At 49.0% G+C, this 24960-nt stretch overlaps 1 protein-coding gene across 7 annotated transcripts in view; it reads right to left on the bottom strand.

Annotated features, from left to right (window-relative positions):
• Positions 1 to 27: 27 nt before the first annotated feature.
• scaper (S-phase cyclin A-associated protein in the ER) overlaps positions 28 to 24960 on the bottom strand; it is a 55841-nt gene continuing 30908 nt past the window's right edge. For 6 of the 7 annotated variants that reach the window (XM_030366814.1, XM_030366816.1, XM_030366815.1 and 3 more), the window contains 9 exons: positions 24362 to 24477; positions 16225 to 16348; positions 14618 to 14847; positions 12244 to 12399; positions 9608 to 9854; positions 8153 to 8302; positions 2204 to 2395; positions 1579 to 1627; positions 28 to 914 (listed from right to left, as the gene is read on the bottom strand). In XM_030366814.1, the coding sequence (XP_030222674.1) occupies positions 814 to 914; positions 1579 to 1627; positions 2204 to 2395; positions 8153 to 8302; positions 9608 to 9854; positions 12244 to 12399; positions 14618 to 14847; positions 16225 to 16348; positions 24362 to 24477 (1365 nt within the window). In that variant the 3' untranslated portion in view covers positions 28 to 813. Of the gene's footprint in view, positions 915 to 1578; positions 1628 to 2203; positions 2396 to 8152; positions 8303 to 9607; positions 10379 to 12243; positions 12400 to 14617; positions 14848 to 16224; positions 16349 to 24361; positions 24478 to 24960 lie in introns of those variants that run through there. The other variant, XM_030366819.1, reaches the window with a different exon arrangement.

Raw genomic sequence — 24960 nt, 5'->3', positions numbered from 1 at the left:
AATTCAATTAAATACAGGAGTCAAGAATTCAAACACATTAGTAATAATTTATTTGACATGGGACATTATTTCAACACACCTTAAAATACGATTGCTTTCAGGTAACAGGACAAATAAAACACAGAAACTTTAAATGTGTAACGGTTTGCGTAACTGCAAACAGCATACAGTCTCGTGAATGTTTGCACAGAAAACTCTGTGTTCCCTAAGCTGTGTATGGATAACGGTGTGGTCAGGTCCTCATAATGCTAGCACATAACCGCTAGGCCGACACTCTACTGAAAACCACAGCATCAACGCAGATTTTTTAGAAAACACGGATTACAGTAGTATGTAGGTTTATTTTTTGTCACTCTGACAAGTATACATTTCCACCAGAAACCATACAACACAATACAAACTCGGCTAGTCTAGGTACTAAACAGGTTATCTGGATGGTCTCGAACATATTATAAGAGAAATAAAACAATGTGCAAACGAGCGTAGATGCACAAAATAAAACGGTTCAATGTGCAAAAAATGCCCATAGGGAAAAAAGAGATAAGACGTCTCGTTTCCCCAGGTAAATAGATAAATAGACATAGAATAAACCAGCATAGAATATCACTCCGTCGTTCAGTTTCACAGGTCATATAGATATTTATTTTGAAAAGTTTGGCAGGGCTTGAAGACTTCTTGTGTATTTTGCGTGCCTTGCACCGAGCTCAACCCCGGGTCCGACGGGCCGGGGTCTACCCCCAGATAGAGAAGGGGTAGAGGTCCCTTTAGAGGCGGCTCCGGCCTGCTGTAGTGTGGGAGCCGGGTCAACCATGGCTATGGGTCCTCCTGCTTGCGGAGGAAGAACTGCAGCGCAGAGTCCCACATGTCTCGGGGAAAGCGGTTGGACAGCTCGCAGAGGTCCAGCAGCTGGGAGACTTTGTGTGTGAAGGGTAGAGGGGGGAAAGGGTTACACAACGTTGTACAACGTTAGGGCATGCAGAGGTGTGCTGAACATCGCAGGGATCTTAGGAAAGTAAGTCAGGCTATAGTAATCGTGTGTTTGATTGTTTTGTTGTTGAGTTGTCACTGATCAGCAGGGCATCATTAAACAGCGATCAAGTTGTCACAAAATAATAGTATTAATATTAATAATTCTACTAATAATAATAATATTGTTAAGTAACATGTTCATGAAATCCCATGTGGAGGAGGTTCTTAAGCAGTACTCATTTGATGGCAAATAGATCATTAAATTTAGACGTGTGAACATGGTGAGAGATAAATATTATGGCAAATCTTCTCATCATTCAGGATTTATTTTATTAAACCTATAGTCACGATGTGACAACATATCCCTTCTGCGCAGATGCAATGCTACGGAAATATGTTAAGTAATACCGGCTATAGCAGTATATAAATGCATAATAATTCAGCGCTTCAGTGAGAAGCTGAATTATATTATCATGGAGATAAAACAGACAAATAATGTTAACAATTTGTTAATAGTCACAAATATTTGGAATTTACATTTTTATAAAATGAAATATATACAACTGCAATGATCTTCTGATAAGATCTTTCAATATGCGCGTTTCTTACCTCCTTGCTTTCCTGAACTTTCTTGCTCTTTTTCACTTGAGGCGCAGTCCTAGGGCAATGGAAACAGGAAAGTTAACTATAGAACCGTTGGAAACAACGGGCTGATTATTCACCCCGGTGTAACCAAATCATTTTACATCCACTTCTTTTAATCCAAGATATGATTGGGGATTTACCAAACAATAAATCGTCTGGGAAATATGCTGTTTGACAGTTGATGCTAAAAAAGGAGAAGAGCTGTTGTCATGTCAACAGTAGCAGGAAAAACTCCTCGGTGGGGAAATAACGACTACTTTTGTTTCTCTTCCTCAACTCTTGGGTTTGGTGATCGTTCACTTTGGTCCAACCTGAACATTGTTCACTGCTCTCTGGCCTTGACGCTGTGTGTGTATGTGTGTATGTATGTGCGTGTGTGCGCGCGCGCGTGCGTGCGTGCGTGCGTGCGTGTGTGTGTGTGCGTGCGTGCGTGCAGAAGAGAGGGTGTGTTTGTGTAAGATAGTGTGGGTGTTGGTGTGTGTGTGTGTGTACAAGGGTAATAGCGTGTGCGCGTGTTTGTGCGGAATGTGCCTGTACATGTGCCTGCGTATGCATGTGTGTGCGTCACGTCGTGCCACGCTGCCATTACCTGGATGAAGGTGGCCAGCAGCACACAGCTCATCTCCTGCTGCAGCATGACCTTGTTCTGGGGGTTGTTGTAGCAGGCCGAGATGAGCGAGGGGAAGAGCACCTTGATGAGCCGCGGGTGGCTGAAGTACTGGAAGGGGAGCTGACACAGCTTCTGCAGCACGCTGGGCTGCCGGCCAGACTGCACGATCACCTGCAACACACACACATTCAGTAAGCCAGTCAGTCAGGCAGTAAGGCAGTCAAACGGGCCAGCCAGAAAGCCAGCAGCAGGCACCGGTGGTAAATCAGGGGTTCGGCCGGCCCAAATGTAAATCTGCCTCTAAACACAAGTCTCTGCAGCCATTAGGGACGAGGGCCGCAGGACACCGGCCTCCACGCAACACAATTACAGGCAGTAAAACACTAGGATGGGACGTTCTGTTCCCCCCTGGGAGTGACAGAGCTGCCGGGAGACGAGGGGAGAGATCACCTTGATGGTGGAGTTGAACTGGGGTTTGAAGTTCACTTGTGTGCTGTGGATTTACCAAATACAATTCAACACATGAGGAGGAGAGGGCGTGTGTCTGTCGGGTGTGTGTGTGAGTGTGTTTGCGTTGTGTGTGTGTGTGTTTGCGTGTTGTGTGTGTGTGTGTGTGTGTGTGTGTGTGTGTGTGTGTGTGTGTGTGTGTGTGTGTGTGTGTGTGTGTGTGTGTGTGTGTGTGTGTGTGTGTGTGTGTGTGTGTGTGTGTGTGTGTGGGGGGGGGGTTGTTGGGGGTCTCTGCTTGTGTCCTCGTGCGTGCGCTCATGTGTGTGTGTGCGTGTGTTGGGGGTCGGGGGTGTGTGAGCGGGGTGCAAGAAGGTCGAGTCAAAGGGGAAGGGGAGGTGAGGGAGGCACAACGCCACTCTAAGGAATGAGCAATACCCATAATGGAGGTCCCACCCTGCCACCTGCCTCCCCCCTGACGTCAATCCATCACTCTCTCCCCTCACATCCGGGCCACCGACATTAACACAGGGCCGCTCCAGGCCCCGGCTGGACGGGGAGGGGGGGGGGGGGGGGGGAGCAGGCCCAGGGCCCTGGCCTCCTGGCCCCGGAGCCTGGGAAGACCATCAGCGGTGTTCACTGAGAGCCAGGGGGGTTAGCACAGTAAATCTTCAGCAGGTACCAACACGGGGCGCGGGGCTCAGCCGGCGATGGGAACCATACGGTGAGCGAGGGGGTCCCAGTGACATAAATTTGCCGGATTTACAAGATTTGGAAAAAAAACACTTGGTAGTGCGTGGCGGTTGAGGTCCGCCTTTGATGATGCACTCGAGGGTTTAACGGCGGGGCTGGAAGGCCGTAAATGATGTCTTTGTTTATCGGGTCAGGTAGCGTTCCCCACCGGTGTCCAGCAGCATCTCTTTGAACCCGACCGTTAATGAGTCGCATTCTAACTATTTAGGTGAGATTCAACCGGTTGAACGGAGAGAATATATTCGTGGAAGGGAGAAAAAGAATACCAAAGGACAATAAAAATAGAAATAACAAGCCAGGGCTCTGGCAAATGTCAAATGTGCGGCTGCTTATGTTCCGCTGTTGACATAAATCCTCTGGAACCATATGAGCCTTCTGCGGTTATTCATTTGACTCGCTGGCAACGCAGGCTCATCAGGAAAAGCAAACAGAAAGATTTGTTTGGGGTCCTCCGGTGGTGATGCCGCTGAACGCTGTAATCCTGAGCGTCACGGTGATCATAATTTAACACCAGACTAAGACCTGCAGCTCCGAAGACGTCCCGGCCACAAATCACCCGGCTCACCCTAATCCCACGCCAGGCAGCGCTTCATCTGCTGCTGGCCGGAGGAGCGGCCCGGAGCCGAGACATAAAGCAAAGCGGGGTGGCAGCCAGGGCCCAGGGGTGAGAGGGGAAACCCTGTCTACGGCCACATTCCCCAGAGCCCTGCCCCCAGACGAAGAGCAGCATAGCCCTCACAACCCACCTTGATCAAGACTGTTTACCTTGGCATTAAGGCAACGTCCTTCCAAACGTTAAGGGTATTGTGGATGTAGCTCGGTGGGTATCTTGCCCCCGGCCCCTCAGTGAAGCGGCCCAGTCAGGTACAAACACAACATCAGACTCCATAGGCGGCGTCTGCTGTTTAACTGCATGGACCTGTTTGTTGGACAGGGCTGCTTCTTTATGACACATCTTTTTGAAGGACTTCCTTAGTGTCCGCAGTGACCGAGCAGGGCGTGGATTTAAGGAGACACTCAAAAACGTCATAAAAAAAGTAAATAAATAAAACGGAAAAATAAAAAATAACTGGGAATGAAAGATTAACAATAAAACCTACTGCTATATACAGATACGTGGTTGGACGAGGAGGCGTGAGTGTGTATCATTTATTTCAAATCATCAGGGATACACAGGTTTATACAACAAACACGATCCTTGTTTTTGTCACACGCTTGTCGAGGAGGCTTCAGGGTGTGTCCCTTCCCCCCTGTGTCTGTCCCATCCACGGATGCACTAAAGCAGGTCCATTACCGCGGGGAAGTGCCCTGCTGATAAGCCAAGCTCATCAGAGCCCCCACAACCCCCCTGTCCTTTACAACGCGGCAGACCGGTCACGCACACATTCAACTCCTCACCTTGACTCTTTAGGCGACTGCAGGTTGCCTTAAAACAACTCATAAAGCCCGGGCCCCCACCACTGTTGTTTACGCAATGAAGGGCCAATAACTCTGGTGTTTATCTCTATGAGCGCGCTCTGTCATTCCTCAGAGATGGACGCCGCTGATAGTCCTGCTGGGAAAGCGTCCAGACGGGGGGGGCGGTCTGTGAAGAGAAACGGACCCCCCCCTCGCTGAAAGGTTTACGGGGGTTCGGGGACGGCGACGTCCTCCGCTACACTTAAGAGGGTCGGTTGGACCTGGGCTCACCGTAGGGGAGAGCCGGGAGTGTAAATCACCGCCGAGCAAACCGTCGTCAGACGGTCCTCTGACAGCCGAGAGCGTCTCTTCCTCTGTTCACTTTGAAGGGGTCGGCTTGAACCTGTGTGTGTGGTTGTGTGTGTGTGTGTGTGTGTGTGTGTGTGTGTGTGTGTGTGTGTGTGTGTGTGTGGTTGTGTGGTTGTGTGTGTGTGGTTGTGTGGTTGTGTGTGTGGTTGTGTGTGTGTGTTTTGGTTTGTTTGTTTGTGCGTTCGTTTGTTATTGTGTATGTGTCTGCGTGCGTGTGAGTTTCTGTTCGTGTGCGTGTGTGTGTGTGTGTGTGTGTTGGTGTGTGCATGCGTGTGTGCGCATGCACACATTCCCCAGGACTGGCTGGCTCCCCCTGGTCTGCGCGAGAGTCTCTGTGCCCGAGGCGGCCGCTGCAGTCTGGCTGTAATGGACTGTTGAAGGGCAGGTTTCAACATCAGGTTAACAGGGATTACAGGCCCAGCGCCGGAGCCTGTCTCCATGGCCTCACTGGCCTCGGGGAAACGCCCCCCGCACACAACGGGAACCAGGCAAATGGACCCCCACAGATAAGACCCTTGAAGCCTGAATGTGTAAGCATGTGTTCGTAAGTGTGTTCTGATATCTTGTTATATTGTATTTTTTGGGATCCTTTTTTTTTCATCCTACAGTTTGTCCGAGCCGATGACCAAACGTCAGGCCTCGTCCCAGGCGGTGTGCCGGCATTGAGATGCTTCCAACTTCCAATCCGCTACGAGTTATGAGGGAAAATATGTGTTTGCTGATTCAGCTTAATTTCCCCCATAGGATTACATTGAAAAGTCGGCGCAAAAAGAGAATGACTGGGGTCAGAGGTCACATAAACACGCTACAAATGCTACTGTTATGATGTGTGCATTGTGCCTGTAGTGGTGTGTAGTACTAGCGTGCGGGGCTCCGCTGTATAGCACAGTGATGCTAAACATGCTGTAGCACGCCTGCTAGCATTGACCCAACTTAAGCACCCCCCCCCCCCCCCCCCCCACAAATGTAATTGGTTGTTTGTTTTATTGACATTGATGCGCGTATATTTTCCTTCCACTCCATCTCATTAATACCATTAACAATTAAAAAATACACGGAATACCGAAAGAGAATCAGGAAAAGTCAATCCAGGGAGTGGATTCAATTATCATTAAGCATTCTATAGCTGTCGGGAAACCTGATCCACTGACAAAGGCCTGGCTGGAAGGTCTGGGCAGGGCGGGAGTGGTGCCGCGCAGATGACACTTGCTAGCCGGCGCGCGCGTGTGCGTGCACATGTGTGTGTGGGGGGGCCTTCCCGTGTATTGACAGAGAGCGGAGTTGTCTTAAGGCCGGGAGACGCTCCTTCAGAAAGGCAGCGGGCGGTCGGCGGGTTAACGTGTCAACAGCTCGCAATTATAGCTTCATCGCGTCAAAGCGGAGCGCAGATCATTTCCCGGGATGCTTCCCAAATGAATCACCGCGTCTTAAGGGAGCCACAGAAGAAATAGAGACAAGTGAGATTACCGGTGGGTATCTCTCAATCAGTGGAGGAGGAAGTAAACTTTTTTGGGGTTTTCTTTACAGCAATTGTCCCTGAGAGTCTAGCAGACAGACGGCCAAACACACACGGTGCACGGCCCGAACCCGCACTTGAAAACCCCAGGAGGCTACATCTGTCACCCTCTGAATGGCTTTCTGTACGGCAGGGTGAATTATTCACGGGCCCTCTGGGGCGGGGGGGGGGGGGCAGGACCGCATCGCAGTGCGCACGCCGCCGCGGCGCTACAAGAGCTCTGCCTTTTATATAAGAGAGCCGCCTTCCACAGACGCCCAATGTAAACAAAGGCTAGTGTGTCGACAGTGGATGCATGCAGGGTGCTGGGGGGGGGGGGGGGGGGGGGGGTGGAGGCGGGGGGCCGGGGGTCCGCGGCTGCCGTTGTGTTCTGCCAATGCTTACATTAGCCGGGGAGAGGGCGGGCGGCTCTAAATATCCCCCTCAGCGCCATCCGTCTTGGTGGGGAACTGCATGGACACATTCCAGGGCCCCGGCGCTGGCAACCATCACCGGGTTTCTCCTTTCCTGACAAACCCGTACGCACACTTTCTTTCTCTCTCTCCGTAAAACTAAATCTCTGAAAGTCCGACGAGAGGAACTTCCTGATCGTTTTTTTGTGATCTTGGAGTAAGACGCTAAACCACGACAGACGTTTTACTTTCAATTTGGCAAATGGCTACGGCGTAAAAAACAACAACACACGGGGCGGAGAACGCCAAATCAGCCGACCAAACCCCTTTAATCCAATCACCGCCACCACGTTCAATTATCCAATTGAGTATGCAAATGAGATGCACAAAAGCCACCGTGCTAATTCTAATGCTAATTCTGTGCATTTAAATAATTGTTGACAGCTGACCTGCTAGTGAAAGGAGGCGGGGACTTTAATCAGGACTAAAATATCAGCCTAATTAGAATCCTTAACAAGCCTATCAATTTAGGCAGCAGGGAGGGCGGGGGACAGCCGGACATGGGTGACGTAGCAGGGGGCTCGGAGGGTGGGGGCTGTACAAACCTGTAGCCCCACTGCGCCAAAGCCCAGCAGACTGCGGCTAGCACGTGGCTAGCACGCGGCGCCGGAGCACGACGGCCCCTCACAGCCAATTAACCTCACAGCTAAGTCTGCCTCGTCACGTGGCCTCACCTCCCCTTTAACGCAGTAACAACGGGGTTCGAGGCGTTGTTACTGCGTTAAAGGGGAGGTGTCACTACACTGTTACAATAGACAACACACACATACACACACAGAGGCAGAGGTGCCGGGGAATCAAAGACTGAATGGACGCCTTCTGTGCCATTATACGATCAAGGAAACAAAACGATCCAGAGAACAGTAGGAACTTTCGAAAAAATGACATAAAACCTCGACACCCAAACCCCGCGATTGATTCACATGACGACTGAAGGAAGGGAAACTGTAGAGCAGCGTTTGACTGTAGGGAGCGTGGCCGTGGGACGGGGCTCACCTGGTTGTCCGTGTTGTTGACGGTGAAGTAGCCCACGCAGATGATGACCTCGTGCAGCAGCTCTTCGGAGGAGTGCTGGGAGCAGTACCACAGCAGGGAGCTCACGATGTGGCGGAAGGCCAGGGACAGACCCTCCGCGCCCAGGACAGACTGGAAGACATCACACACACTCAGAACACACTCATGACACGGTCGCACCCCAAAGCACCGTGCGCACTGTCTTTGGACGCAGACACGAGACTACACTTATCAACGTCAAAGGGGAAATCATCTCGGTTACATCGACTTTGGGATTAATTGTTTATGATGTAAAAATTAAACAAATAAAGTAAAAAACTTTAAAGTAAAGATTGTGGTTTGATATATATTTTTTTGCAGTTGTGTATATTTTGCATTATATATATATTTTTGTGTAATTATATTTTGGCAATACTATCATGGTATCCTCCCATTAGGAAATGTAATGCCTGCAGTTTTACTTTTTAAACATTATTTAAACCCTTTCATGGGAATGCCTTGTCGTCCAGCCGACCGGTCCCCAGTGTGGATCAAAGAGGAGCCGTAGGCAGGCTGACGAGAAACCCTTCTCACCGCCTCCCAGGACCCCCGCTGTAGCAGAATGAACCTGTCCCGCACCACCTCCTAGCACCCCTGTGCGGGTGCTAGTCTCAGTAGCTACCACCCCCCCCAGTGAGGGTGCGGGTCCCACCAACTGCTGATCCCCCCCAGGAGGGTCCGTTCCACTCTGGGGGGGTGGTCCGAGGGCGGCCCCTGTTTACGTCCACAGGTCAACCCCATCCTGGGCTTGGGGTCGGCCTGCCCCCCCCCCCCCCCCTCAGTATGAGCCCCTCTCTGAGGACCCGGCAGTCGAGCAGATCGGTTACACACTCAGGTCAGCCCCGCGGAGCCCAGTCAAAACATTTGGGGAGCGTTATGTTCAACACCAGGTCGGGTGTTTTGGGGGGTGAGAGGGCTGGCTGATGGTTCTTTTTGGCAGTTGTGTTTACAGTGATATACCTCCAATAACAGACGGCCTGGAAACACTTCTTAACACGCCAGAAAGGGACCGCGTGTATTTTAGGAAAGTGTGTCTGAATTTGTTTATGTATATGATGTGTGCTCAAGGGTGCGTGTTTGGAAAGGTGTGTGTGTGTGTGTGTGTGTGTGTGTGTGTGTGTGTGTGTGTGTGTGTGTGTGTGTGTGTACGTGTGTGTGTGTGTGTGTGTGTGTGTGTGTGTGGTAAGGTATGTGTGTGTGAATATGTGTGTGAATACGTGTGTGAGTGTGTGAATGTGTGTGAGTGTGTGAATACGTGCGTGAATGTCTATGAGTATGTGTGCATGCATGCATGTGTGTGTGTGAATGTGTGTGCGTGTGTGTGCACAAATATAGGTGTGCATATGCGCATGCAAGCGCGCGTGTGTCCTCGGTGTGTGCGTGTGCGTGCACGAGTACCTGGAAGGCGGACAGGTGCAGCAGGGCGAAGCTGTTGAGGAAGCGGACGCCCTGCAGGGCCACCTGGATGACCCCAGGGGCGTAGGGCTCCTGGGGGCCGTGGGGGGCCTGGCTGGAGGCGTCGGGCAGGTAGCTGTGCAGCAGGATGCAGTAGAGGCTGTGCACCACGCCGACGAGCTCCGTGTGCTGCAGCAGGGCTGTCAGCCCCGTCCCGTCCTGGCGCTTGTTGTCGAAGATGCTGGTGGAGCTGGAAGAGGTTACAGTGGGGTCGGTTAGCGGAGGCTACCGGGATCGTGGAATAGAACGGCTCTCCTGGAAGAAGCTACGGGAGAGGAGGAGAGTCCTACACTTTCAGGCAGAAAGTGGTAGAAGAGCAGAAAAATTTCAACCAGTTGAAAACATGAAAAAGTGAGATGGTGGAAGAGATGATGCACAAAAAAACAAAATTAAAATCATATGAAATCATACCCATAGGACCCCTCAATCGGTAAATCTTTATTTGATACCGTTTGGTCATTTCTTCCTTCCATTTCTTCCTAAAGAAAACCTTAAATCAGTGATGTGACTCCCTCCGGTCCCTCTTCCAGTTGGACCTGGACCTGGTGCTTCCTGAAGACACGCGGCTTGCATTTGGGAGAGTCAGTGGAGCGGAGCCGGCGCTGGCTCTGCCTCAGCAGCGCGTGCAGGAGGGTCATCAGGAGTCTACATCTCTGCGGCTTCTTGAGTGACGAGCTAGACGAGGGCGTGGGCTACACCGTCCCATCAGATACACTACGGATTAAGTGATTTAACTAGCTTCATTCGCTTCAAGTTAGAGTCGTGTCTGATGTAACCAGAGGGGAGCGAAACACTGTAATCTCCTCAGGATTCAAAGGAACATGAATGTAAGCAGTGACCACTCATGGCAGATTGCCCTAAGAAGCAAGGTGCCTGAATCAAGCCATTCCAGATGAAGTTACTAATAGCCTTCATTTAAGGGTATATGTAACATCACAATGAAGATAAGAGATGCTTATTACTTAACCAAACAACTGCAGTGCATTTGTGAAAATATTCTTTCAAAAATCGTTCAAAATTATTTTTTCCCAGTAGTGTTAGTTAAGTATCTATGGTACAGAATAACCTCAACAATACCGAATACTGCACTTGAATTAAATGCATTTACAATATATTTTGCATACAAAGAAAATGTAAATAAAAACTGTATATTTTGGGACACACCAAGAGCACCATTCCTTGGGCACAGGGAATTTGACATTAACATAAGCAGAAGCAGTAGCAGAAGAAGTTGTAGTCGTAGCAGCAGCAATAGCAGTAGCAGCAGCAGAAGTAGCAGTAGCAGCAAAAGTAGCAGTAGCAGCAGCATTAGCATTAGCATCGGCAGCAGCAGCTGCAGAAGTAGCAGCCGAAGTAGCAGCAGCATTAGCAGTATCAGGAGTAGCAGTAGCAGCAGAAGCCCTGCGTCCAGAGAGCAGTGAGGGCTTTGCGATCTGGGCTTTGCGATCTGGCAGCCACTCTGAATGCATGCTCATACTTGAGGTCGGCCAACAGGCTCTGTGCGGAAATGTGACGCCCGGCATGAACGAGTAATGAGCAAATCCAATTTAATCCCCAGCCAGGACTGGTCTGGCAAACACATTTAACGGCCGCGTTCTGTACTTTTACACGTGTGCAGGGAAAGGTACACCTGACGGGAGGGGGCTTAGCTGACTGGCCGAGGATGGGTGTTGATCATTATTATGAGGACTGTTAGGAAACGGCCCGGTCTGACTGGGTGTTTTCCCACAGATATTCAGTGACGCACAGATGGGCCCGGGTCGATTTCTGCGTACTGCTGCTACCGCATATCCCAGCTATGGCATGCAGTAGCAGCCATCGCTGGGTTAAAACCAAAAACATATTCATCCAGGGATGTGATCAAATGACAATGTCTCAACTGTACTGTTAGGCAGTTAACCCTTTAACACCTTTTTATCCAAAGCGACTTGCAGGGTATGCAAAGTCCTTTATTTCCGGGCGCTTCATAGCTAGTTCGAGGGACATCGGTGACTGGGACGATTTGTCTTCATCCAAAATCGGTCGGCTGGGAGCCGGCTGTGCTACGCCGGTTAGCAGTCAGCCGCTCCTCTCTCTTTAAGTGGGGCATTGTGCTGCCGGCCTCTCCCTTTGTGACCGTGTGCTTATCCTCCGTCAGCGGCGCCGCTGAACCCCCCCCGGGGGGAGGTCAGCGCAGGCAGATGTGGGTGGCCTCCCCCCCCTCCCCACAACCCCCACCCCCGCGTGCCGCAGGCGAAGGTTTATGGTGAGTGACAGAGCTCCAGGGTCAAGGAGATGCCTATCTCTGTCGCCGGTCACCGTGGCTTCCAGGTCGAGCGACCAGGCTGACCCGACGGCAGTCCGGCCTCGGTCTTTTGTGTAGACTACATTTCTATTTCTGATCTTTAGCTTTACGTTCTCTTGTGTGTGTCAGTGTGTGTGTGTGTGTGTGTGCGCGCGCGTGTGAATTGAGTCGGAACGGGGGTGTGACAGAGACACTGACAGACAGGTAGAGGAAGACGAGAAGGTGGATGGGAAGGATGCCAGGAATGGGGAACTCTGTGTGTGAACGGTTGGGGGGGGGGGGGGGCAGCACTCACCGGGCCGTCACGGCGAAGCACAGCCTGCAGTAGCCGTGCAGCATGGCCGAGGCCTGCTGCAGGAATGCAGACATCTTGGGGCTCTCGTCGACGGGCCCTTGCACCGACAGGAAGCAGCCGTACAGCTTGTCAATCAAGCCCATGTTGACCACGTAGCTGGAACACAAACACACACGGAGCGCATACACACAGCGGTGAATGTCGTTTTGTCGTGCTAAAAGTCAAAGGATATCCCTGACGCCCCGACACTATTCACAAACTTTATCGTCTCTGTCTGAAGAAGAACAAAAAAAAGACTTTACATGGCCTGACAAAGGCCCGGGCTGTGCATACCTGCGCAGGTCGGCGCGGGGGGAAATCCGATCTCAACTAAGCCCTTCGCTCCCCGCCATTACTGGGATATCTCCAATTTGTCTTTACCAATGACAGCTCTCATGCTCAGGTTCCCTCTACTCTTTCAACCGCAAATCACTGCTAATAGTGTCATTAGAAGGGCCTGTCGTGCCCCCTGTGCCAAGCCAGCGCTGGGCCCCCTCACAGTCCACTGACCCCGGGCTGTCTTCTCAGAGCTCAGGTATGCTGGGGGGGCCGGAGGCGATGAGAATGGGGTTATTGGGCACTAAACACCTCCGTCCTGCGTGGGTCCAGAAGGAACCAGGATCTCCACAAAGGCTATCAAAAGGGAGTGGCCACCCAGCACCCTGTGATGTGGTGGCTAGACGCCTCCAGTCTCTGCCCACTGTTCAGTCCAACCTTTTACCCCGCTATGGTCATGCCTTGCAGACCTATTTAACGCGTCGCGGTGGCTGGGGCTGTCACTCAGGGTGAGGTCTCCTCAGAGCAGGTGATTAGGGCTGTTCTCAGCCCTCACAATGGGTCATTTGACACTTGAACCGCAGCCTGTTGTTTTGACTTCAGCCCCTTCCACAGCTTTACCTGGGTTGAAAGGAGCTGTCCACACAATGACTGCTGTACTAAATGCCTAAACCCCTGCTCATTTTTCTTCGTCTAGGTTTTCTTTCCTTTTTTTCCTTTTCAGTCTCTCAGTGTTTCAGAGAGAGGCTCTGGGTTGTGTCTTGTACCCCGTGTGCTGCGCTACATTTTGGGGATGGGATTATTCATCAAACAGTAAAAGGATGATCCACCCAAATATGTGTGGAGAGGAAATGAAGCTCTCCTCTTCCTCCCTGATCTATCACCGGCCCTAACGGAGAGTGTTGCAAAAGCTCTCCGATGTTTGATCTCGTGTCCGTCCGCACCACCGTATACATTACAGCGGGCCGTTAAGGTAAATCTTGCGCTCCTACACAGGATTAGCGACTTGACGACACCATTTCTCTCAGGCCCTCCCCCGTCTCTGGGGGTCACGCCGGGGTCAGCGGATCAGAGTGGCGGGCCCACGCAGCTGCTCCGAAACAGATGAATCACGGGTAGTGTGGGAGCAGGCCGGCGGCTGGGGAGACCGCACTGCTACTCTTCTTCGTGGTTTTGCAAAAAAATAAAAAAAAGGGGCTGGGCACTCCTCTTCCTTCCCAGCCCTCGTTGCATCGCATGACCCCCCGATGCAAACAGGAAGCTGAGAGGCCCGGATGGAGAAGAGCCTTCTTAAGCTTTCGCAGTATTCCTGGTTTAGGGCCGTCATAGGGGCTCACCCTTCAGCCCCAGATTTAAGGTAGAATGTGGCCTGTGCAATGTGTGAAGTCATTATGTGTTGGAGCGATGCCTCAGTGCCCCCCTGCCCTCCAGCTCCGACACGGAGCAGGAACAGGAACGAACTGGAACCGATCCAAAGTGACACACTGACAGTTTTCTGTCTGCCTCTTTATTCCCCATCTCTGTACAAAACATGTGGTGGAGTAACCGAAATGTTGATCGGCTCTGAAACCTCAAAAAGTGGCCGTGAGGAGGAGGACGGATCCTCTGAAGAGGGTTCACATGTGGCATGAGGCAGTCTCCCAAATCAGACTTTATGTTAAGAATCTGAGGGCAGACTAGAGGAATTCAATGTGAATCGGGCATTTCACTTTGGTTTGCTTCGTTGTTGTGACCGCTCATGTTGCTGGAGGTGGGTTTCTGTAAGCATTTGAGTGCCGAAAACAAACTCTGCCAAGCGGTAAAAATGTGTGTGAAAAGGTGTCAGTTCAGCATCGTGTGGACCGGCCTTTTTAGAGATCGTCTTCTGGAAACGTATTCCGTTTGCGCAAATCCGTTCCTCACAGGGAACAGGGGGCGGAGCCACAGGTGTAACCCACCCCTTTCAGCGTCTGGTTCCCTCCCCGGGCTCTGAGCCGTCTCCCTCCAGAAGCTGGACTGCTGGACCTGGGACCCTGCACCGGGAGAACAGGGCGGTCTAGAGTGAGGGGAGGAGGGCTACCTGAGGAGGTCGTGGAGGCGCGTGTTGAAGCAGTCCAAAGCCGAGCCCTTGGTCTTGGTCTCTGGGGAGCAGATCCGGACCAGGTCTAGCTGGCTGTGGTCCGAGATGGGCGGCCACAGCTGGCCCAGCACGGTGGAGACGGTCTGCAGCAGGCCGGTGGTGAGCCCATCAAACACCTGCTTGTTCACACTGCGCCCAAATATGGACTTGTCTTCCTCTGGGACGTACAGCTGGGGGGGAAACAAGACCAAACAGACAGCAGTAGCCAGGTTAATGATGTGGGTTGAGGAACCAGTTAGACATTAACTTCCAGAGAAGAATCTAAATCAACCTTATCCGTGTGAGAAAAGAAACGAGGGAGGCTAGATGGAAGAATGCCGCCTATGAGAATTTCATGTAGAGGTGTTTTCATGCAAGTCAAAAGATCAGGTTTAATATACAACGCCAATTCTAAACGTGGAAAAGCCAGGCCAGGTAAGCCATCCATGTCATTCGTTCTAAAGCCTAGGGTGTACAATGACCGCATCGCTAAATCCACAAACATTCTCCACAAATCTAATTACATGTGGGAACGGTTGAGATGCCAGCACAACCCCCACTTGCTTGCTAATAGAAACACACACACACACACATACACACAAACTAACAACAACTAGTATAGTTAGATATAATTACATAAAGAGTGAAAATTCATCAAATAAATGTGCACAGGATTCAAGTGATAATGATAGCAATCATTAACAACGTGCACCTCATTGAGGAGAAATGTAGTCTCCCAAGAGACGTCAAATCATGCAAGCAGCAGCAGATATTTTGTATATAAACTAAAACATACATGGAGACGTCTGTGTGTGTGTGTGTGTGCCCTCAGGAAATGGGACTGCTTTAGATTGGAACACAGGCCTAAAAAACTAAAGCCGAGCACTGCATGGACCCCCATCCCAACGACATTGCCTCAGTCCATCTGTACCGTGTGAGCAGCCAGCCAGCCAGCCAGCGTCAGGAGTGGCCTGATGTTTACAGACCGCTCATAAAGAGCGTTGAAGGATACAGGCATGCTGGTCGCCCCTGCTGTCTGACTCCATGTTCTCACATTCCCTCAGACCAGAAGCATTTGGGATTGTGGTTATGCTCCAGGTTTGACCGAAAACAAGCGTCTCACAGGGCACTCTATTAACACTGTGCTAGGGACGACAGCACGGGTAGAAGGACCGACACACCGAGGAGGCTCAACGGGAACAGACAACGTTTGGGAACCTAATCAAAGCTTGAATTCATTTTTACATTTGACATAAAAGTTTCGGAAATCCACGACGTCTTTGTAAATGGTAATTGGACTGCATTTATATAGCACTTGTCTGACCTGTGGCCACGCAAAGCGCTTTAAAATTTGGCTTCACATTCACAGATTGACACAACGACGGCGGAGTCAACCGGCCAGCTCGCCGGGAGCAGTTAGGGTTGGGTTTCATGCTCAGGGGTACCTCCACGCCCTGCTAAAGGGAGACGGGGATCAAACTAGCATCCTTCGTGTTGCCAGTCAGCAACCTTCGGGTTGCTCTACCTCCTGAGCCCCTTTGTGGGTGCACGTGTCCTGTCACACTCACTGCTAGCTGGTGGTGGAGGAGGTCCATGAGGAGGGCGATCTTGTTGCTGAAGAGAACGTAGGCAGAGTTCAGGGGGCAGTGGGAACAGGCCAGGTAGTAGGTGTGAACCGCGGCACAAAGGGACCTGACACAGGGAAGAGAGATACATCAGGATTAATGACAAAGAAACAGCTAGAGGCAGACACACACACACACACACACACACACACACACAGACACACACACACAGTGTAGACCAGGCGGCAGCATCTAAACAGAGCTGGGCGCTGACAGGCTGTTATCTCCCCTCATCGGTAAACCAAACACACTTGTCGATAGACTACCTTCGTTCAGGGCGCCGTCCGTCTTGTACATTTAAAAAAGGTGTGTCCCACTGTCCTTGGATGTTATGTATATATATATATATATATATTTAAAAAATAATAATAGCACAGCATTCACAACATGCAGCAGACTATTTAACGGCCTTGGAGAGCCCGACGTTCAGAAGAACAGCGGCCGTGCTGCCGTGCTATCTGTCACATCCAGGCTGAGATGGAGTGCCGTTTCCTCTGAGCAGATAACGCTGTTGCTCCCAGCGGCCCCTCACTGGGGCCCGAGGCGGTCCCAGACAGAGGGCCCCCCCCCCCCTCCCCTCCCCCCCTGACACAGGGAAAGGAAAGGCTGAAGCAGGCTGAGCACTGTATTATGTCTGCACTAAAGCAAGCCCCACAGAAGATGAATGCCTCAGATAGCTGACCGGTTGCCCGGCTGTGAATCCTGCCAACCCCCCCCCCACCCCCCCCCACACACATACACTTTCATCTGTTAATATTTTCTGACAAGTGTATATTTTAGCCAATGGCGGACAGACGGGTCGTATCAGCTCAGTGAAAGAATGGAATCTGTCTCTCCTGTGCCTTAAGTAGGCCATGTTTATTTCCACTGGTAAACATTTTGATATCTAGCTCAACCTTCACATCTGCTGCGCGTTTTCGGTCAAAGGCGCGTTGGCACCGGGCGGAGATCTTTGCGAAGACTGATTCCAGACCAGCGTCTGTCGATAACTTCCTCTGCTCCCCGCTCTTTCCGTTTTCCAGCGGGCAGATCAGTCATTTCAGCCAATCTGGTGCTGACACTGTAGTGTAAAGCTGTCCCGCGGACGGAATGCGGTGTTAATGTGAGAACCACTGCGTTTGGGAGGTGCCAAAATGTCTGCATTTAACGTTACGACCTAGGTGGTTTGAAGCTCATTCATAACCAATCCTCGAAGGCAATAACAGATCTTGCCCTGAAAATGATAAGGGATTTTAACGTTAAATTATTTAGCTAGCAGGTTTAGGAATTTGCTTTATTTTAAAATTACAACAATGTAAATGGTTTATAAAGGGGTAGGTGGAATTCTATTGAAGGATGCCAGATAACAATTCTAATTAGAATTCTAACTATAGTTTGCTTGAATTTAGAATCGAACTAGAATTTTCCTGAGAATGTCTACCATAATTAATGATTAGGAAAGATATATGTTCCCTAGTCTATGATTATGGTAGACATTCTAAGCCACATTCTAATAGATATTGCTTGAAATATATATTTTTTATTTAGAAAAATGCAGTTTGAAAGGGATTCCTACTCATTACATTTGTGTTGTATTGCACACAGAATGCAGAATAGATTGACATATAAATATAGTCACTCTTGGGTATCTTTAAGCTTTCAAAGCTTTTTGTACAAAAATATAATAATAATTCGAAGTCATCTAATTAATAGTCTGAAATTGATTATATTCTTAGCAGTAGAGAAAATTAAGCTTTCAAAGCTTTTTGTATAAAAAAATAAGAATTCGAAGTCATCTAATGAATAGTCTGAAAATGATTATGTTCTTAGCAGTAGAGAAAATGTAATTACTTTAATGTAAATAATTAAAAAAACTGCAGAGAAATGCAAAGTTTTAGTTAACATAAAAGTATAAAGTAATGGACATATATCAAAGAAAAAAATAGTGATTGAGGTTCAAATTATAACCAAAAATGTAATATCTATATATATTTCTTTATGTATGTATAAAAAAAATTATCAATGAAGTTGTATTTAATTAAGTCATTGTGAGTTGACTCCCCATCAGTTCTCAGTAGACCTGGCCATGCGTTCATCCGGCCTACCTCAAGAACAACACTACCAACACTGGACTCAGGCCGCTACTGGACTCGGGCGGCTACCCGTGTAATGAGCATGCAATTGTTTTGTAGCCCAATTAATCAACCTTGTCTTTGGTCGGCGAACAAACGGGCAGACTGACAAAGGCATGTTTGAGTTATGCCCTTACGGCGCTTGTGTGTACAATGGAGCGTCAGTGTGATCGCTCTTAGGTTTCCTCCCACCTAATTGAACTCGATGAGTGTGACACACGATACACCGCCCTCTCCGCGAATCTCGCCGTCTCCGAACGCCCCCAAATGACATCCAGTGTCAAAGATTTTGAGGAACAATTTTGTAAAGTGCCGCGCCAGCCGGTGTCATGTAGCAGGGGAGCTATGCGGTGGGACTGCTGTGTGCCAGCCTACCTTAGCAGGGGGAACATACCTGTCCCCACGGCCCTACAGAGCTCCCCTTACACCTTGATGCCCCCGCAGTGGCCTCCAAAAAGGAGAAGCAGGGCCACAAATCTGTTATTACCCACAATGCAAATCAATAACATTCCTAGCTTTAGCACGTTTACATCCACTGACAAGGGCTTGTATTGCCTTGTTCAACTAGGGAACGTGATCTGGATCAATAAATATAACGGAAAGAAATCATAATCATGAAATAAAAGACATTGGTTACGGGATGAGATAAATATTGAAGGGTGTAATTGGCACACATTGACTCAAATGCTCATCCCCCGACAGGGTGAAATAACTCCAGGCTAAAGCTATTCAGACCCAGGGAGACGAGGTAGGGGCACCGAGCACACCTGATCCCTCTCCCACCCCAAGGCAGCCCTCTGGGGCACCTCCTGGGTGGCCTAGTGGGCGGGGGGGGGGGACAACAAATCAGGAGCGTCCACAACCACAGAACTAATACCGTTAGGTTCACTAGTTTACAAATCTTCCTTACAAAGTGCCCGGAGGCGAGCCAAAGATGATATGCCAGACGGCAGAGCATCCGACTGTTTTTAGCCGAAGACCTCCATTGGTCGCTGGTAGGTCATCATAAGTGTCCCTCCGCGGCAATAAAGAACGCGGTTCCATTGCAAAGGTAGATTGACTCTAAGCACAAAGGGCAGTTGTACTCAAACAACTTCCACTGCGGTGTCATGCATCCGTCAGTAATACGGCCAAAGCCATGGTAATTATGAACAGAGGACCGCCCACCCCTCGCAGCGATCTCGGCTGACAACAGGACAACAAGCATGTAAAAGGGTCTTTATGCTTTTTGTCACTGCCTCCATGTTATCAGGCCAGGGATCTGTTGCTGTTCAACCTGGGGTTTCGGGTTTCCCTGCCCTCTGTCTCCGTGTTTCCTATGAGCCCAGTCAAGCCTGAATGGGGTAGCGCTGCAGAAATACGACCGACTTCCAGATCGGGTTGAATCCCAGCTTTTTTTCACCTCCACTTTACTTTTCTCTTTTCTTTATTTTTTCTCTCCCAAATCAGGGATAATGGACTTCTAGAAAGGCAAGGAAAAAGAATCCTGAGCCGAAACAAAATAAAATGAGATGAGGAGTAAATCAGTTTCCTTGTGCTGTCACATGTGCGCGCGCACGCACGCGCGCGCACGCACGCACGCACACACACGCACACGCACACGCACACACACACACACACACACACGCACACACCTCTAAACATCCTGAAATCAGACCACAGGTAGCGGTCTCCAATTTCCAGGGCTCTGTAGAGAGGTGACGATACACCTTGGGTTAACTTCTCTGGTTGAAGAATTTCGTCAACCATGTCCTTGCATGTAATTGGGCTGTTCCCCTATCCAGTTAGCGCTGTAAGCCCTGAATGGCTGCTTGTATACTATTTTATCACATGGAAATATATCAAAAATACGAAAAAATGTTTGTTGAATGTTTGTACTCTCATATTTGGTAGATAATTAAATTATGCCTAATTGATAACTCATTCCACCTTCATTGGGAACAGAAAGATGGCCAAAGGCCAACAAAAAAACATTTCATAGAAAATGTATTTTTTTATGAAAGAAATATGTTCTACAGTCAATCCTCTGGCCAGAGAGAGAGACAGAGAGAGAGAAAGAGCGAGAGAGCGAGCTGTCTGCATTAGCCCTGGGTCTAGACATTCCAGTGGCCACAGGGTTACACCAGGGCATTAGCAAAGCCTCGCAGAGGAATTAGCTCATTAATGTAATGGTAACAAGATGGAATCAGCCTCCCCAGGGACAGATATGGCATCTCCACAGCTGCCTTTTTCCCTTTTGTAAATCACTCAGCTTATCAGGGAGGAGGTGAAGGAGGAGTAGGAGGAGGTGGTGATCAATACAGCAACATTACTGTAAACAGATAATGTAGCGTGCTCTGGGGCTAGGATCCGTCCAGCAGCCCATTATGCCACCCGGCCCGCCCAGATGACAGATGGTGATAAGTAGACAGCCCGGCTGTATGCTATGGCTGCCTCTCGCACTCTATCGCTGTGTTAATCCTCCAGAGCTTCAAAGAGTGTCGCTCAATTTTAACTGCGTATGACTGATTTTGGCAAAAGCCATTAGATTAAAAGAAAAATGGAAGTGGGCTATATAATTGAATAAAGTTCAGCTTTTCTCTGCGAAGTGGAAATGTGCATTCATTCAACACAGTCATACAATATTGTGTTTTTTCAGGCCTCATAACTACGGATGCCATCAGGCCGACAAAGGGATTTGCGCCAACAACCAGTGAGTATGAGTAAACCCCCTAACTAAACAATCCTTGAACCCCACACTGAAACAACAGCGGACCAGACAAGACCAAAGGGAAGTGCTCCGTGGCTGCATGGAGTGACAGTGTGTTGGCGTGTACTCAGTCACGCTCGTGTTTGTATCTGCCCTTGTGCAGCTCGTGCATTAAAAGAACTTCAGGCAACTCAGGCACGGGAATCACTCCCCGTTATGACGGAAGCTGGAGTGCATCAAAACAACCCCTCCATCATTACTCAGCGTGATAGTAAGCCCACGGAGGATCAACCATCATCACCTCCCCTTCCTGTGCTCAAGTACGCCAAGAGGATTTCATGAAAGCCAGGGAGGTATTGTGTAGTGTGTGTGTGTGTGTGTGTGTGTGTGTGTGTGTGTGTGTGTGTGTGTGTGTGTGTGTGTGTGTGTGTGTGTGTGTGTGTGTGTGTGTGTGAGATACTCCCATGAGGAAACTAAAAAGGAAAACAGAACTCCATGTCCAGATAATGGAGAAACTCTCCTATTGGAGCCAATAACATCCCTTACTGCTTAGAAGTCTGCATGACATATCCTCAGATTACAGAGAGAGAGAGCGAGCAAGAGAAAGATAGGGACAGAGAGAGCGAGAGAATGCGAGAGAGAGAGAGATAGCGAGAGAGAGCTAGAGAGAAAATCAATATACATGTGATGTCCTGTAAAAGCCTTATAAATATAACAAGCATTTGCTCCATTAGCGGAGGTTGAGAGACCAGTAAATGCTAATGAATGGGAGAGCGAGGCCATTCCAGTCCATTAGAGAGTCTTAGTAGTGGGCACTGGGGTTATCTGCTGGCAGGCCACGTAGAAACATCAGACTCACAACTCACACAGATCCGCCATTCAAATGACAGACGGGACAGAGACGCCTTCTGTGTTTCCCAGAGAAAAGAGCGAACCAAAATTTATCACAGAAATGGAATCGCTTCCAATATCTAAAAAGGGGTTGGGTTTAACTTTTTAATTCTTAATACGTTTTAAAAACGGAGGATACAGGGATAAAGTGGGTTCCTTAAGTTTAGCTCACTCAGTTTACCCAATTGAAAAATATAAAAATATTATATTGAACAATTAAAAGGTCCCATGGCATGAAAATCTCACTTTATGAGGTTTTCTATCATAAATATGAGTTCCCCTAGCCTGCCTATGGTCCCCCAGTGGCTAAAACTTAATTCCATGTAAAACGAACACTAGGTGTTCTGCTCACCTTTGAAAAAACGGAGGCTCAAGCGCACTGATTTGGAATGTAGTCCCATACGTCATCATAAAGGATCTAAGCCCCTCCCCTTTCTCTGCCTTGTCCGCCCAGAGAATTTGGCCCGCCAATGAGACACGACCGTGCGAGCGCCACATGTGTGTGTGTGATTACACACACTGTAACGCAAGAGTTTGCTGTTGGTGTTATGGCGCATAACACGTCGGTTCTTTGACATCTCGTGTATTTCCACATTGAGACTGTAGTTGGGGTTATCTCAGCCATGGTTGAGAAGGAATTGGGGGAAAGGAACTTTGGCTTTGACTCCCTGAAGTACATGAACTGCAACATGCTGCCTACATGAACTGCAACGGTAGCAGGCAGTTCAGTCTAATTCAGATTGATGAAGACGTGGAAGAACCAGAGATGTCGGAGAACCCGACGCGGTCCTTTGAGATTCAAAATATCGTCTGGAGGCTCACACAGCTTTTGGCCGTGATAATATCTATTATATGATATAGATATCTATGCATAATATGATATTATTTAGATATAGAGCTCCAGGACTCCCGTGTGTACTAGAATATTTACAGAACACCGATGTGTGTCTCGCCATTGCGATACATCCACTGTAAACAGAGCGCATGGTACCGTGGCTGCAAGCTGCTAAGGGCCGCACCCCCACCCTCCTCCTTGACCCGCCTCGTTCCTCCTCATTTGCTTTAAAGCTACAGACACCGAAACGGCGCATTTGGGGAAAGCTCAATGTGCGACTGGCTCGTAGTGGCTGTAATTCTGCACCACGGCTAAATTTCGGAAACGTCTTCAAATACTGTGTTTGGGGCCCACTAATATCTATATTAAAGCATCCATAAAGTAGCATGCCATGGGACCTTTAAAAAAACACCTAATAGTGAATAAAGCATTGCGTCGATGAGGACGGGATACAGTGGGAGCCAACTGACTGAAGCCAGCAGCTGCTAGTGCATGAGGGTATAGACGCATGTGAAAGGCCAGATCCACTGAGCCCAGCAATCCTCCAGAGGCCTTTTGCTCACTCGGTTTGCAAACAGCATCCAGAATTACAAGCACCAATGGGCTGCTTTTGTCATTTCAACACTCAGGTTGCCAACTCACATTTCTGCTGGCCAACCTCCCTGCTAGCCGCCCCCCACTGCCGTGGACCCGGTGACACAGAGTATAGAGCAGCCTGGCACGGAAATGGACATCATTCCACCACTTACTAATGACTAGTGAACTCTGGTTGGTTTTGTAGCATTCAAAGATTTTGAGTTTTTGAGTATCAATGATTTTAGTTTAAAATGGAGGGCTTTGTATTTTGTCATTTAAAATCTCAGTATATATATATATATATATATATATATATATATATATATATATATATATATATATATATATATATATATATATATATATATATATATATTATATATCTCCTCAACTATGGTGGAGGTTATTGGAATGTTTTATTCTTGTTACCCAAAGGACGTCCTGCTGAATTTTGTAAACAAGAGTCCAATTACATAGCTCAGAATACAAACACCAAGGGTCTTAATATTGCAAATGCAAATCTTCAAGTCAAAACTACAGTCACAACTGGAATGCCTGAAAGAACTAATCAGACGATTGGGATCTAAATAATATCGGTCTGTCTGCTGGTAAATGAACCTCATTTCAGGCCCCTTTGATCGAAAGACCAGAAGAATGGCTTGAACCAATCAGGGAAGAGATGCCTTGATTGGTCAGAGATGAAAAGGTTGCGGTCTTAAACGAAAATTGGCGCAGTCAACAAAAAAAAAAAGACATTGCCCACAGCACATTTCACTCAGGAAAAGGGTGACGGTTGCCATTTGTAAAATAAAATAAAAATAACTCGCACCCAAATAACAGCTCTTCAATCGTACCTACAGCACCATTCACTGACAGACACATGTTAATAGATCGTGTGTGTACAGCCTCAACAGCCAAGCATGTGAATCATTCTGAACCCTCATTCCAATCTGCCCACCTGGAGACGGAGCCACTCACCTGAGGGGGATGCGTGGGACAGTGGTCGGCGTGGAGGTGGCCGTGATGACCTGGAGGATCTGCTCCAGGGCCGAGATGCCTCCCCCCACCTGGAAGGCCACTTGATCGGCATTGTTCTGCAGGGACGGACAGACGGGGCGGAAGTCACAGGGAGAACGAACGCCATCCACAGTGAGGGAAAGGAAACAAACCCATGGGGCTGCACTGGGGGATTAGGTGGCTTTCACCATGGATCCCCCCTTGTTTTCTCCTTAAAGGGGTGAGATTTAAATATTGACAAACCGAGAGTCACCCCTCAAGCACCCCTTCCCCTCCAGCCTCAAAGTATTCCTGCTAAAGCTCAGAAAGTGCCAAAGTCGTCTTCTTCTGCACACACACACACACACACACACACACACACACACACACACACACACACACACACACACACACACACACACACACACACACACACACACACGGCCTCCCAGCACCAGGGTGGTCTCCTCTGAGAAGGACCTCAGGAAGGCCAGCAGAGTGAACACAGAGAAGGGTGACATAAACCAGCCATGGTAAACGTTGGTGATAATACTACGGAAAATAACCGGAATATCCAACGT

The sequence above is a fragment of the Gadus morhua genome, chromosome 9 (genome assembly GCF_902167405.1).
Source record: "Gadus morhua chromosome 9, gadMor3.0, whole genome shotgun sequence".
NCBI lineage: Eukaryota > Metazoa > Chordata > Actinopteri > Gadiformes > Gadidae > Gadus > Gadus morhua.
This window is presented reverse-complemented; position numbering and strand designations above follow the sequence as displayed.